We start from the raw sequence: 15,405 nt of genomic DNA, 5'->3' as shown, positions 1-15,405 counted from the left end.
TGTCTAGAACATTCTTTCTCTTCCTCTGCCTGGCTAAGAGCTACTCATCCTTCAGATCTTAGTTTAAACTTCATTAGGAAAGCCTTTAAAACTTTTGTAAAACTACTAATCATCACAGAAAATAGCGCCACCCAAGACGGATTGTAATAGCCAATATGCTGGCTGCTATAGACTCCTGGATGTTTCTTTCAAGACTGTGCTGCTTTATATACCTGATTTTAAGAATTTTAAAACCAGAAGGCAGAATCCTTTCAAATCATGGACTACAGATGGCATTGGGATAGATTCATATTGCTGGCTTCTGGGTGTCGCATTTTAAGATATAACCTTGCCTATTAATACAGTTAGAGCTTTCCCTGACCTTACTCCAAAGACAATTTCCTTTTGCACTGCATATCAAATAGACACCTGTGCAAGGCAATGTACTGGAAGAACTCCTTTGCCAAGTTTAATGCCACCAAGCATGCCAAATAAAGTCAGTAAAGTAAGTGCTGGCTGTGTCTATAGAGACCTGATGGCTATGTATTGGTTTTAGGGGCTGAAATGACAAGTTGATAGATAATGCTCCATCTTCCAAAAAAATAAAATAGATTAAAAAAACTCTGACACTACAGCATATGTTTTTGCCTCTTTTAAAAAGGCATAATTTAAGTCTTCCTGAGTGTACTCTTAAGTGCAAACGGTAACAATTTTGTGTCTTACTTTTACACCTCTTTTCCAGGGCTCAATTTCAAAGCACATCTGAAAAGACAGTCCTGAACCTTTAAGCATTGGGTAATCGGTGGCTCAGTGGTAAAGAATCTGCATGCCAAGCAGGAAATTCGGATTTGATCCCTGGGTCGGGAAGATCCCCTGGAGAAGGAAATGGAAATCCATTCCAGTATTCTTGCTTGGGAAATCCCATGTACAGAGAAGCCTCTTGGGCTATAGTCCAGAGAGTCGCAAAAAGAATTGGATACAGCTTAGCTACTAAACAATAAATTGGTTGAAAACAAGTTGCTAGGAACAGACAAGTCATAACAGATAGTGCCTTTCAGCCAGAACAGGTATGTCAAATGGCCCATTCATGCATATATAATGCCCAATATTAGGTTTATAAGAAACCAAATCCTCTTTTCCAGACCAAAGCAATCACGAATCAACACAAGTAATATTGGGGCTAATAGCCATTTAAGGAAATGGCAGAGCCATTCTTTACTGTGGAGGAAGAGTGTGACTAAAAAAATAGTTTTCTATACAATTCCATACCATAAAAGTGCTGTCTCCCAGGACAGTACAATGGAGAGAACAAGGCATCCTGTAATTCTGAATAAACTACAACCTATTATATTTCCTACTTATATTAGGGCAAAGTAAAGCAAATTTTAATTTCTGCTTCCTTTCTGAGAGTAAGGCAGTCTAGATACCTTCAGTAACCCCTGCTTTAAAAAACCAAATGCTGAAAAAACGTAAGAAACATCTAAAGTAGTATTAATATTTTTAAAAAATGTTTATCACTGACTTGACAGGAAAGTAGAAGGCATCTGCAAAATGCCAAAACTGAAGTGCAAACAGGAAACCTGTAAGGGAAGCTAGCACAAAAGCCTGCCTTTGCCATGGGAGTTCTGTTAAACTCTGGAGACGAAGCTACCAGTAGCTAGGGGACTAGAAGTAAAGCCTGAGTCTCACTCAAGCCGGAATCTAGCTGAGCTGCCACTTGAGAAGTGGGCAGGAGGAACCTGGCTGTTTGGTGCTGAGTGGCAGGGGGCTAAATCACTACCACCCTCCAATTCATCATCACTGGTGAGCCCTCAAGGTTCGTGATCTGAAATCAGAGAATCTTCAAGGTCATAACTGAAATTGGTCTCAGTGGCCCCTAGGTGTTTGGCAGAACAGACCAATTCTCTTGAAGATCTCAATTTCAGTCCATATTTCATGTAATTCCTATTTTTTCCAAGGAAAACAAATTTCGGGTATCACAAGGGGAAATGGCACCATAAATGAAAAACAAGACGATTTATACAACAGACAGTATACTCACCCACAATGAATACTGGTATCAACACAAGAAAAATTAATGATGTATTGATATAAAGGAATAGAAGCATGGAAAATATGAATAAGGAGCAAAAGATTATACAGAAAAAGAACACTTGTAAAACAACTCATAAAAAATATAATAATTTAAAAAACAGGAGGGGAAAAATGAAAAGTAGACAAAAATTTTAAAAAGATGATATGAGAGCATAAAAATAGAAATCATAGGAATAAGTCCAAATTATATTTGTAATCACAGTAGATGTAAATGTATCAAACTATTCGAAGTTTTCTGTTGTCTTGTGTATCAAAATGTGAGGCTAAAGAAATATCTAAGATACTCAGATAAACACTAACCAAAATATTGCTATAGTAAGTAAAGGTAACAACAAAAAGATGAAAGCAACAGCATTCACAGAGTCACTACATAATTATAAAAAATTCAATTCACCGGGGAGATGGAAAAGTTCTAAGTTGGGCTTCCCAGGTGGTGCTAGTGGTAAAGAATGCAGGAGACATAAGAGACGTGGGTTCAATCCCTGGGTTAGAAGATCCCCTGTAGTAGGGAATGGCAACCCACTCCAGTATTGCCTGGAGAACCCCATGGACAGAGGAGCCTGGTGGGCTATAGTCCATGGGGTTGCAAAGAGTCAGATACGACTGAGTGACTAAGCATGCATCTAAAAATAAAGCCCAAAGAAAAAGCAAACACAGCTTCAAGAGAAACTGAGAAATCTAGTAATCTAGAAATCTTGAGGCTCTTCAGTAAATAAGAAACCAAGTATAAGATAAATCAGTAAAGAAGATCTGCACAGCACAACTTAACAAATTTGATCTAATGGACACTATATTCAACTGAGGAATATACACTTATCAATGTACACATGGGACATGTATAAAAACTGATCACAAGCTAAATCATAAAGCTAGTCTCAAATTTCAGATCTTATAGTTCATATTCTCTGGCAAAATGACATTAGATATAACAATTAAGACAACTATAACCCACCCAAGCATTTGGAAATACATTTTTAAAATGACTAGTGGGTTAACCAGTCAAACCTCTGGAAGGGTTAATGATGAAAAAAAAAAAATGAGAAGGCATAAATAAACTAACAGGAATGAAAAACAGTCATAACTACATATTCTGTGGAAACTAAAATGATATAAAGATAATATGGATAACAATACCAAGAAGTTTTAAACTAAGATGAAATGGAGAAATCACTAGAAGAATTTATTAAATTTAATAAAACTGACTCAAAAATAATAAATCTTAATGATGCTATAACCCTCAAAGAAATGGATCAACAGTTTACATGCTCTTAATGACCACTGGCTTGAAGACTAGTTCCAATCTTAAACTCTTCCAGACTGTTGAAAAACTCATTTAGTAAGATTAGTATAACCTTGACACCAAAACAGACAATGCAGGACATAAAAAGAGAATTACAAGCTGATTTCACTCATGAATGTAGAGGCAAAAATCCTAAAGAAAATATTTGCAAGTTGAGTCCAGCAATGTATTAACACGGATACACACCAGGACCAAATTGGGTTTATCCTAGGAATTAAAGATGGGTTCAATATTAAAAAGTCAACTATCAATTTAATGCAGTAACATTAAAACAATTCATCCCTTTAAATAAATGAGAAAAAAGCATTCAATAAGATTCAACATTCATTCATATTAAACTATTAGCAGGGGACCTCCCTGGTTTAAGAATCCACCTTGCAATGCAAGGGATGCGAGTTTGATCCCTGGTTGGGGAACTAAGACCCCACATGCCACACGGCAATTAAGCCCACACACCACAAATACAGTCTGTGTGCTGCAAAAGATCTTGCATGAGGCAAGGAAGATCCTGCAAGCTGCAACAAAGACTTGACGAAGGTAAATAAATAAATATTAAAAAAAATAAAACTATTAGCAAACTAGAAATAGAAAAGAATCTCCTTAATCTGAGGACAGGCCATTTGTGGGAAAAAAATAAAACATACTCAACTGAAATGTTAAAAGCATTCCCTTTAAACTGGGACTGAGACAAGGATGTTCATCATCAGTTCTTTTCAACATTGTACTACAGGTCCTAGCAAGTAAAGAATGTAATAAATTTTTTTAAAGGGAGAATGTTCAAGAAAAGGAAGAAAACTGCCACCATTTCAGATGATGCGATTATATAAAAAACTCAAAAGACATCTAAATACATTATAAGAACTAATAAAAATTTAGCATGGTTGCTGGATGCAAAATCAACACATAGATACAATATATCCATAATCAGTAAGAACCACTTAGATTAGAAAGTGTAATTTTAAGAAATTTACCATAGCATTAAAAATATATAAAACTCTAGAAAGAAAACTAATATAAGACGTGAAGGCTTTTATGGAGAAAAATAGTCAAAGTTTATTGAGAGATATTAAAAAAATAAATGGAGAAATACACAACGTTTTTGGATGGGAAGACTCATTATTGAAAAGATATCAATTTTCTCCAAGCTAATCAGTACAATACAATTACAAAAGATAATACATAAACTGGGAAAAAATACATACAACATATTTAAGTGACAAAGGACTGGGGTTCAGAATATATAAAGAAATTATATAAATCAATGAAATAAAAGACATCAACAGAAAAATGGGTAAAAGACATGAACAGGCATTTCACGAAGAGGAAACACGTTTATATATGAAAAAACATTCAATTTCATTAGTAATCAGGGAAATGCAAATTAAACCCACCGTAAGATACTATATAATCGCCACCCAACTGGCAAATATAAAAGATAGTCAAGATTAAGTGTTTGCTAAGATCTAAACATTTGCAATGACACTCAACCACTGCCAGTGGGAGCATAACTGGTACAAATGCTGTAGAAAACAGTTCAGCATGACTAAATAAAACCTGCTTTTTGGAGCATTAGTTCTCAAATTTTTACTCCAGAACCTCTATACAGCCTTAAAAATTATTGAGGACCTCAAAGAGCTTGTTGTTCATGTGGCTTATTCTTATCAAAATTTACCATATTAGAAATTAAACATTTTCAAAACAAAAATATACAGGTACACCCTTGCTAAGCTGTCAGAGTGATGTCATCATATATCTGGAAAACATTAAATGTGAAAAATGAGAGTGAAGCGGACAAATAATGTTTTAGCACTCTTAGGCAAATCGTTTTGCCCTCACAGACTCCCCTCTGAAGGGGTGTCAGGGTCCTCGAGTCCCTGGACCATATTTGAAAACAACTTCCCTAGAGAACTCTTGCACATGTGCACCAGGTGACATGTACAAAGATTCACTCATTCCTCAGATATTTACTAAGCATCCACCACGTACCAGCCTTGTTCCAGACATTGTGAATGTTTTAGACAAAAGCAGATGAAACAAGACAAAACCCCTGCCCACACGGAGCTTACACTGTAATTGGTAAAATGCTCATAGCAGTGTCATTCAGAATAGCCAAAACTGAAAACAATCCAAACCTCCATGAACAGGGGAACAGATAAATAAATTGTGGTACAGTCATACAATGGAATACTATACAGTAGTGAAAACAAATGAAATACACTTACATGCATACACATGGATAGGAATCTCAAAAACAATGTCAGAAAAAGTCACAGAAGAATATATAAAGCATGATACCATTTACATATAAGTTCAGAAACAAGTAAATCTAAATAATATATTATTAGGGATACATAACATAGAATGCAAAGCCATAAATAAAAACATGAGAGTTGTTACCAAATAATCCAGAATAATGTTTACCTCATGTGGTACGTGTGGAAGGAAGACAAAGTGGGGAAGCTGTGTACATCTGAGGGTATTCTAGTTCTTAAGCTGAAGACATGTGTGATCATTTTATTCTCAACAAACATTTTAAAAGAAAAAAAATAAAAGGTTATGTGATACAATTTCACCAACAAAGAGAGGGAACATCTGATATTTCAGCCACTGTTCTGCATTGCAAATCAGCCAATTATTATAACTGGTGGGGAAGAAGTACATAGTAATAGGAAGAAAGGAATAAATACAAGCTATTCTTCACAGAAGTTAATTACATTCCCAGAGAGTCAGGATCTAATGAGATGGCAGTATTAGAGTGCTGCTCTGCCAAGTTGGTTCAGCCACTGGCATGATTCTGGTTAACCGGTTACTTTGTTCACTGGGTATAATTATTTGTATAAGTGGAGAATAAAATGATAAGTGATGCAAATCCCAAAATAAACTGAGAAAGACATTGACTCTACTGAATTCTGTTGACTTTCAAAAGTACAAACTCCCTTTGGCACATTCTCCTAATAGTGCATTTATGTATTAAGCAATCGAAAAATAAAGTGCATGGTAGCTACTGGCTGTTTCTCCACACTGGTCAATAACAGGTGCCCGAGTTGGTCACAAGTGTCATAACAATTTTGCAATCATGTCTCTGCCAGCGTCATCACCAGCAGTGCCATTTTGCAGATTAAACAAGGCACAGTTAAAGTGCAATTTAATCTGATTGAGGGGATTAACTATACATTTTGGTATTCAATCTAGAAATCTGAAAGAAAAAAAATCTTGAAACACATCTATGCCTTGTACCCAACAACACAGGCCAAAGTTACTATCTTGGGTTAGGGAGTTGGTACAAGAGGTGGACTAGGCATGGAAGCAAACGGCTGGCAACACATTCCTAGGAAATGGAGAGCAGACAGAATATCCTTTAGGTCCTATCTCCCCAACCGGGTTCCAATCATTCAGAAAGTTCCAGACATCACTTTGCTATTTTTAAAATCCTAGGCTGCTTGCTGCAAGACCCAAAATCTTACCCATATGTGAACTGGAATGGACACTGCCACCCGGAAGTGCTAAACTGCAACTGGCAGCAGGATGATTCTGGACCAAGCAGTTGACGAGACCTACAGGGCCTCACCCACTCTTTTATATGCTATGCTGCCTTAAATGGCACACCCACACCTTTGTTAAATTGGATGTAATTATTATACCTGTAGTTTTGCCCTCCTTCTTCAATAAGAAACAGAGAAATAGGGAGGGGACTTTCTTCAAGCTCTTAAGGAACTTCCACTCTGTCTTTTCAGAGAGGAGGAGGAATGGATAATTCCCTTGGTCAGAGCTGGACATTTGCTGGACCATGAATTGCTAGTGGACAGATTACTCTTTGCTCAAAAATAAACATTAGCTGCTGCCCTATACAGATACAGAAATAGAAGATACAGAAATCTATTTTGAATAAGGAGGCTGGTATAGCTTTAGTTTTTAGAATTAATTGTTCCTCCCCAGAATGTTGTAGTTCATGTTTTTCCAGGCTTGATTTTTAAAGTCTTTTCTGAGTTACAGAAATGCATAACTATATAATAACTCCCAAGTATAACTGGGAAACCTAGAAGGAAGGTGTGCCACTGTCATCTTATTTTCAAGTAAAAATCCTCTGTCCTGTAAGCTTAGAGGTGACAACAGTGACCTGACAGACTCCAGTGCGGTACTAATGCTGGTGCTCTGTGTCCTTCAGCAGCTCCCTGTGCTTACATATTAAATAGGTAGGTAGGTAGCTTCTTCTAGACAACTGTCCATGGCTTTCCTGTGTGGACAGCAGAGAGACTGACTTTGGAAATATTTTTAGCTCATTTTCCTTATCATCCAAAATCATTAGAAATCCTGATCATTAAAAATCATTATCCAGTAATGCTGACTGATTTCACTAAATGCTCAGATCTTTTTAGATCAAAGAATCCCTCCTGATATCTATACACACCCCTATTAAATCCTTTTTAGCCTAATAAATACGTAACATATCTCTTACTTATCTCAGAACTTCTCTTAGGAACCTAAGTAACAGCAGGGTAGAGTAAGACAAAGGTGAAGCTTGTATTTCCTCCAAAAGCTTATTAAATCTGCTAAAATCTCTTTCCCTTTGAAAGCCTCCCTTGCACTTTGATGCAATTTGAGAAGAGGAGGGGGAGTATGGAAAGAGATATAAAGGTGACAATTTTCTTTAATCATTTGTTAAAATATTTAAGTACCAGCTAAATGGCTGATATGGAAGAGATATAAAGACCCAGTCTCTGCCCTAAAGACCTACCACCTGGCAGAAGGAGAGGAACAATGCTGACAAGTAAGGGCACAACAGCTTTTAGGCTGCTATGACAGACTGAACAAAGGGCAGTGGGGGCACAAGAAAAAGGAGTCAAATCTCCCTAGAAATAAATTATGTCAGGAAAGGCTTCAGCAGATTGGCAACATTTACGGGAACCTCTGGAGACAGGTGGGAGTGGAAAAGAGGACTGCAGACAGAGGAGGTACATAAGAAGACAGAGGGCACAGTCTGACAGAAGCTAAAAAAAGGTGAAAGTGTCAAGTTTAAACTGGTTGAAGTTTCAAATGATAAGATTAAGTACAATGAAATAATTAACTGGATTTGGGAAATGAGATGTTATCCCTGACCTTTGCTACAGCCATTTTGATGGAGCAGCTTGGGACAGAAGACGGGCTGCTATGAATTAAAATGAAAAGCCAAAGAAAAAAATATTAAAAGTAAACAAGACCAAAAAAAAAAAAAAAAGAAATGTGACAACTAGGTTAATCTGTTTCTTAGAGCCATTTGCCTTTTTACTTGCAAGCATACTAGTTTAGCTACAATAAAGGTTAGAGAAGCTTTATATTTGATTCAGAAAATGACTCCCAAACACAATCCACTAACTCATAAACAAGTTTTTAGAACACAATTCATTCTTTATGTGCCAAAAAACTGATGCTTTTGAATTGTGGTGCTGGAGAAGACTCTTGAGAGTCCCTTGGACAGCAAGACCAAACCAGTCAATCCTAAAGGAAATCAACCGTGAGTATTCACTGGAAGGATGCTGATGCTGAAGTTCCAATACTTTGGCCACCTGCAAAAAGCTGCCTCACTGGAAAAGACCCTGATGCTGCGAAAGACAGGGCAGAAGGAGAAGGGGGCAACAGAGGATAACATGGTTGGATGGCATCATCAACAGAATGGACATGAGTTGGAGCAAACTCTGGGAGATAGTGCATGAAAAGGTGTGCTGCAGTCCATGGGGTTGCAAAGAGTTGGACACGACTTAGCGACTGAACAACTAACACCAACATTATTTACAAGATTGCCTGTATAATTTTAAGTGATTTATACAAAAATCAATATTTCTACAGATTTACTATGCCATCACTAATTTTTCTTCCATGTAATTCAAAATACATAAAACCTGTAACTTGTTACAGTAGAGAAGGTGCTTTATTTTACATGTCACTGGTACACAGTACATTAAACTGCCTAAAATTAGTCTTGGAAAACATAACTGTCAGTTACTTATACCTTCAATGGTCAAGGACCAACTCTATTTTGTAATCTACTTCATTTAAGATCAGATGACTACAATACTTTTAAATACGAATAATCTCTTCATATCCAATGTTACAAGTTATTTTTATGCTACAAGTGCTGCAATTTTTTAAAATATCTCCAGTTATATAGACCACATCTCTGCAACAAAACTCTGCTAGTCTACAAGTCTTTGAAATAATGGATCAACAGTTTGACCTTCTTACAGATGATTATGCGATTGGGTTAGAGGGAGCAGGGGCTCATACATGCAATCAGATTATTTCTGCTTTTGTTTTTTTTTTTTTTAATGTGGGTAAAAGTGAGTTTATAATATCCTACTTCTAGTTAAGCTGCCAAAAAGTTTACTAAACTAAAATGAAGTCAGTACAATATTTTAGAAAACATAATTCTAAGAGCATGCTACAGAAAAATCTTTTTACTACTATGTGAACCAAAGCTGCAAAGTCCAGGAGGACTGTGGCACAAAGACTTGTATGTCTGAATTGCTTATTCAGCTAGGAGGAGTAAAGAAAGTAATTTAACTCAGTGTAAATCCTCTTATGAAAGATATCTGCATGTTATAACCCACTGCAACACCAGAGGATCTTCACTTAGAAAACGTGCAAATCATAAGAAGCTAAATGCACTTCTCCTATTATTTATCCCCATCCATTCTCTTCATAAACATACAGCTCAATGATCTCTTATTAACTATTAATGTCAAAGCCACAGAGATTTCTCTATGGCATCTTTCAGTCACCAACCATTTATCAAAGGGATAAATGTGACTAGAAGTTAACATACAATTGTAAAAAAATGGTAAGAATTTGGGCTAATTCTCAAAGTAAATCCCTTGGTATACAAAGACTGTCATTCTCTCTAGAAAATAAGACATATTTTAGAACGACAGGTTCATATTCACCTGCTAGTCTGGAACAGAAGAGGCATTTCAGCAAAGTAAACTAAAAAACAAAATACTAAATAGGTAGAAATGTACACACTCAAATATTCTATTCTTTACTTAAAGTCAACTTATTCCTTGTCATTAAGAGAAGTGCTTCAAGATGCAAACAGTTAATGTAGAGAATAAGGGGTTAAAAGCCAGACCTTTTCCTAATAAAGCAAGTAGATTATAAAATGACTGGGCTTGAAATATATACTTACTGTAACTTTCCATTCTTACTCTTTTTATAACTAAACACACACACATACACAACAAACCCTAGCATTTAATATGTGCAAAATTGCTTACCGTTTATTTTAACTTTGGTTAGGTATTTCTTTAGCCTATATCAGACATATTATGGAAACTATACAAATGATTACAAACATAATAATGAGGTAAGTTAAAATTCTACTAGTGCAAAAAGCAAGCATATGCCAAAAGCAATGCATATGAGTTAAACAAATGCAGAATGAAGCTCTCACCAAGGCAGGTGCTGGGCTAACAAACCAGAGAAGCTCCTTGTAAACACTGTTTGTAAAGTACACATTTAGAGATCAAGGATTCATATAGCCACAAAAAAGGTATTCTAACAACACCACAGTAGTGCATTTATTTTACCTTTAGAGTTTGGAAATCTCTCAATATGTGTCTAACAGTTTGCATATTTTCTTCAAGAGAAACTTAATTAGTGAAGACACATTAATTACAAATACTGTAGTATAAAAATCCCAGTTCTTTACAAAAATTATATATTAAAATATTCTATACACTTTAAATTAGTAACTGGAACATACATACATATCAGTTCTGCACAATTAAATCCATCTTTGCTGGGAGTATTATACATGAAGTTTGAGGACATAGCTACTCAGTCAACCTCAACTGGCAAAAGGTTACATGGTATAAAAAGGACAGACCTGTGCTCCTGCAGTTACTGCAGCTTAGTCTGAAATGTCTTTTCTGCAATTATTGCTCTATATATTTATTCTGGATTTGAATAGGCAGTGGAATCATGAAATTCCTAAAAGGCTTAAAACAAGTCACCTGTAGCAGACTCTCCATAATGCCTATATGTATCTTTAAGGTTGTAATGGAACCTGAGTAAGCTGTCTAATGCTTATATTTCAGTTGTAAAAAAGTTTATACAATTTCAAGGTAAAAACAATGCAAAAATAAAACATTTAGAGCATTTACAAAAATCTTACAAATGTTTAAAACACTATTTCAAAACTCATGTCCTGTTAAGGTGCTTCTTTCTTCCTGTGATAAGGAGGACGTAAAACTCTGAATTTTAAATTATGAACATTTTAATTTCAGCAAAAGCAAAATTAGATGTTAAAATATTTAGGGATAAACTTCACTTCTAATGAACATACTGAATTTAAGTGGTGAAAGGGACCTTAAAGGTAAACTTTTTTAACTCCCTCATCTATTAATCAGGAAGCTGAGGGCAGGTAAGTGCTTTGGCCAAAAATATATTCCAATACATCAACCCAGTATGAATCAAGAAAACCCATTAATCTTTTTTGTATGTTGCCATGATTCTTGGAAAATGATAAAAATTCCAAAGCAGAGTTTCTGAACTTGCTTCTTTCTTTTTTTAATTTCTTAAGCTCTGTGCTAACTGTAGATAAACAAAGAAATTAATCAAATGGCTACTAAAATCAGTATTACAAATATTATCCAGTAGAAGATAGTTGCTAGAGGACCACTGCTCATATAGAATAAAGTGAGAGGGAGTACTCAAAGACTGGACCTTTTCAGTGTAGGGAACATTTACTATATAAGACAGCACAGTGTACAACAGCCAGTTACTAGAATCATCTCAATAACTCTAGGATGACTGAGTTACATGGCCTTTATAAAAGATATTGGGGTAATAAAGCCTTCCAGCTTTTATCTTAATTTTACTATTTTTCTTTATAATAGAGCTATAACTGTAGGGAAGAATTCATATACTGATTTTCAGAGAGGCTTTGCTTCTTTTCTACTTTTATTTGGATCTAGAATTGAGCAAATACATTTTAAGAACAACTTACAAACTCAAATTCATAACTGCTAGAAATACAGTCAGAGAATACTCTTTTAAATGACAAATCTCCAAAACCAGTTACTAATAAATAATCATCACAATAGCTTCAGTAAAAAAAAAAAAGAAAATCAATTTAAAGGTGCTTTTTTATTGTTACCTTGAAGCCATCGAACTTGTGTAGCTGGTCCATATCCCTTTTCATTCTTTGCTGATATCCTGAACACAATGGCAGGCCTGGATGTATAATCAATATGTGCGTTTGCAAGCTGCCCAGCAGTTACTATACATGATGTCTTAAGACCACAATAAATCCTCATAAACACAAGTTGACTTGGATTATCTTGTATTTGTGCTGTGCGGATAGCCAAGTAGGCTGAATATTCCAAAATATTTCCAGAAGGTGAAGTTGGAGGTTCCCAGGAAAGATGGATGCCCTCAACATTCTTGAAGTGAGCAGAAAAACAAAAACAGATAAAGGTTCTGAAGTTTTCTCTAATAGCACTTATTATGTTATCTTTAGAACACAAGATGCTTTTCACTAAAGTAACTGTATCAGATGTTACAACTTTTGTTGTTGATTTTTAAAAATTTACCTTACCTGGATCTGTAATGTTTAATTTATGCCCTTTTAAAAAACATAACTAGGCTTAAATGTCTGCCTGTACACCCAAAGAAAAGAGATCTTTCTTATCTGAAAGCAGAGCTTTTCTTCTCTGAATAGAGGTATGACCTTAGGATAAAATATAATACAATTAAATGCCAGGTGGCACAGTGGTGATAATCTGCCTGCCAATAGCAGAGACACAAGAGACACAAGATTGATCCTTGAACTGGGAAGATCCCCTCCCCAGCTAGGAAGGGTAGGAAATGGCAACCCACTCCAGTATTCATGCCTGGGGAAGCTCATGGACAGGAGAGTCTGGCAGGCTACAGTCCATGGGGTGGCAAAGAGTCAGACATGAATGAGCGACTGAACACACACATTAAAATTCTCTAGCATAATACTTTTCATTTATATAACAAAAACAAAATTAATATAAGAAGCATATACAGATCTCCGGGACTTTCCAAAATTTGGATGCTGTAATTCTGCTTGAAATTTGGGTCCTTAAAAATATCATGCCCAGTAACAGCCATGAAATTAAAAGACGCTTACTCCTTGGAAGGAAAGTTATGACCAACCTAGATAGCATATTAAAAAGCAGAGACATTATTTTGCCAACAAAGGTCCATCTAGTCAAAGCTATGGTTTCTCCAGTAGTCATGTATGGATGTGAGAGTTGGACTGTGAAGAAAGCTGAGCGCCGAAGAATTGATGCTTTTGAACTGTGGTGTTGGAGAAGACTCTTGAGAGTCCCTTGGACTGCAAGGAGATCCAACTAGTCCATCCTAAAGGAGATCAGTCCTGGGTATTCATTGGAAGGACTGATGTTGAAGCTGAAACTCCAATACTTTGGCCACCTCATGCGAAGAGTTGACTCACTGGAAAAGACCCTGATGCTGGGAAGGATTGGGGGCAGGAGGAGAAGGGGACGACAGAGGATGAGATGGATGAATGGCATCACCGACTCGATGGACATGAGTTTGGGTAAACTGCGGGAGTTGGTGATGGACAAGGAGGCCTGGCGTGCTGCAATTCATGGGGTCACAAAGAGTTGGACACAACTGAGCAACTGAACTGAACTGAGTGGAATTGCTGGATCATACAGTAGTTTTATTCCTAGTTTTTAAAGAAATCTCCATATTGTTCTCCAAGTGGCTGTATAAATTTATATTCCAACCAAGAGTGCAAGAGGTTTCCCTTTTCTGCACATCCTCTCCAGCATTTATTATTTGTAGATTTTTTGATGATGGCCATTCTGACCAGTGTGAGGTGATATATCATTGTAGTTTTGATTTGTATTTCTCTAATAATAATCACTGTTGAACATTTTTTAATCCCACTACTGGGCATATACCCTGAGAAAATCATAATTGAAAAAGACACAGGTACCCTAATATTCACTGCAGCACTATTGACAATAGCCAGGACATGGAAGCAACCTAGATGTTGTTCATCGACAGATGAATGGATAAAAGAAGTTATGGTATATATGTACAATGGAATATTATTAAGCCACAAAAAGGAATGAATTTGAGTCAGTTCTAATGAGGTAGATAAACCTAGAGCCTGTTATACAGAGTGAAGTAAGTCAGAAACAGAAAAAAAATATCATATATTAACACATATCTAAAAGAAATCAGTCCTGAATATTCACTGGAAAGACTGATGCTGAAGGTGAAACTCCAATACTTTAGCCACCTGATGTGAAGAACTGACTCATTTGAAAAGATCGTGATGCTGGAAAAGATTGAAGGTGGGAGGAGAAGGGGACAACAGAGGATGAGATGGTTGGATGGCATCACCAACTTGATGGACATGAGTTTGAGTAGGCTCCAGGAGTTGGTGATGGACAGGGAGGCCTGGTGTGCTGCAGTCTATGGGGTCACAAAGAGTCGGACACGACTGAGTGACTGAACTGAACTTAACTGATGGAATCTAGAAAAATGGTACTGATGAACCTATTTGTAGGGTAGAAGGATAGACTCAGACATAGAAAACAGACTTATGGACAGAGCAGGGGAAGGAGAGTGTGGGACTAATTGAGAAAGCAGCACTGAAATATATACATTACCATGTGTAAAACTGATAGCTAATGGGAAGTTACAGGGAAATCAGCCTGGAGCTCTGTGATAATCTAGAGGGGTGGGAAGGGGTGGGAAGGGTTGGGCAGTGGAGAGAGGTTCAGGAGGGAGGGGACATATGTATACCTATGGCTGATTCACGATGATGTATAGCAGATACCAACACAACATTGTAAAGCAATTATCCCCCAATTAAAAATAAATAAATTTTAAAAATATCACAAATGAGGACTTCTCTGGTAGTCCAGTGGCTAAGACTCTGTACTCCCAATGCAGGGGGCCCAGGCTGATCCCTGGTCAGGGAACTAGATCCCACATGTTGCAACTAAGACTCAGCACACACAACTACTAAGCCAGCACTCTAGAGCCCACGA

General features: G+C 36.6%; 1 protein-coding gene across 4 annotated transcripts in view; it reads right to left on the bottom strand.

Moving 5' to 3' along the window:
* HCFC2 (host cell factor C2) overlaps nt 1-15,405 on the bottom strand; it is a 57,901-nt gene that overhangs the window by 1,844 nt on the left and 40,652 nt on the right. For 3 of the 4 annotated variants that reach the window (XR_014083484.1, XR_014083485.1, XM_081595590.1), the window contains exon 15: nt 10,897-12,789. Coding sequence is in view for 2 of the 4 variants with exons in the window: in XM_081595590.1 (XP_081451716.1) it covers nt 12,475-12,789 (315 nt within the window). In the remaining 2 variants the exon portion in view is untranslated. Of the gene's footprint in view, nt 1-10,896; nt 12,790-15,405 lie in introns of those variants that run through there. The other variant, XM_081595589.1, reaches the window with a different exon arrangement.

The sequence above is a fragment of the Giraffa tippelskirchi genome, chromosome 4 (genome assembly GCF_054371585.1).
Source record: "Giraffa tippelskirchi isolate mGirTip1 chromosome 4, T2T-mGirTip1v1.2.pri, whole genome shotgun sequence".
NCBI classification, from domain to species: domain Eukaryota; kingdom Metazoa; phylum Chordata; class Mammalia; order Artiodactyla; family Giraffidae; genus Giraffa; species Giraffa tippelskirchi.
The sequence above is the reverse complement of the archived record's forward strand: the minus strand, read 5'-3'. Positions and strand labels throughout refer to the sequence as shown.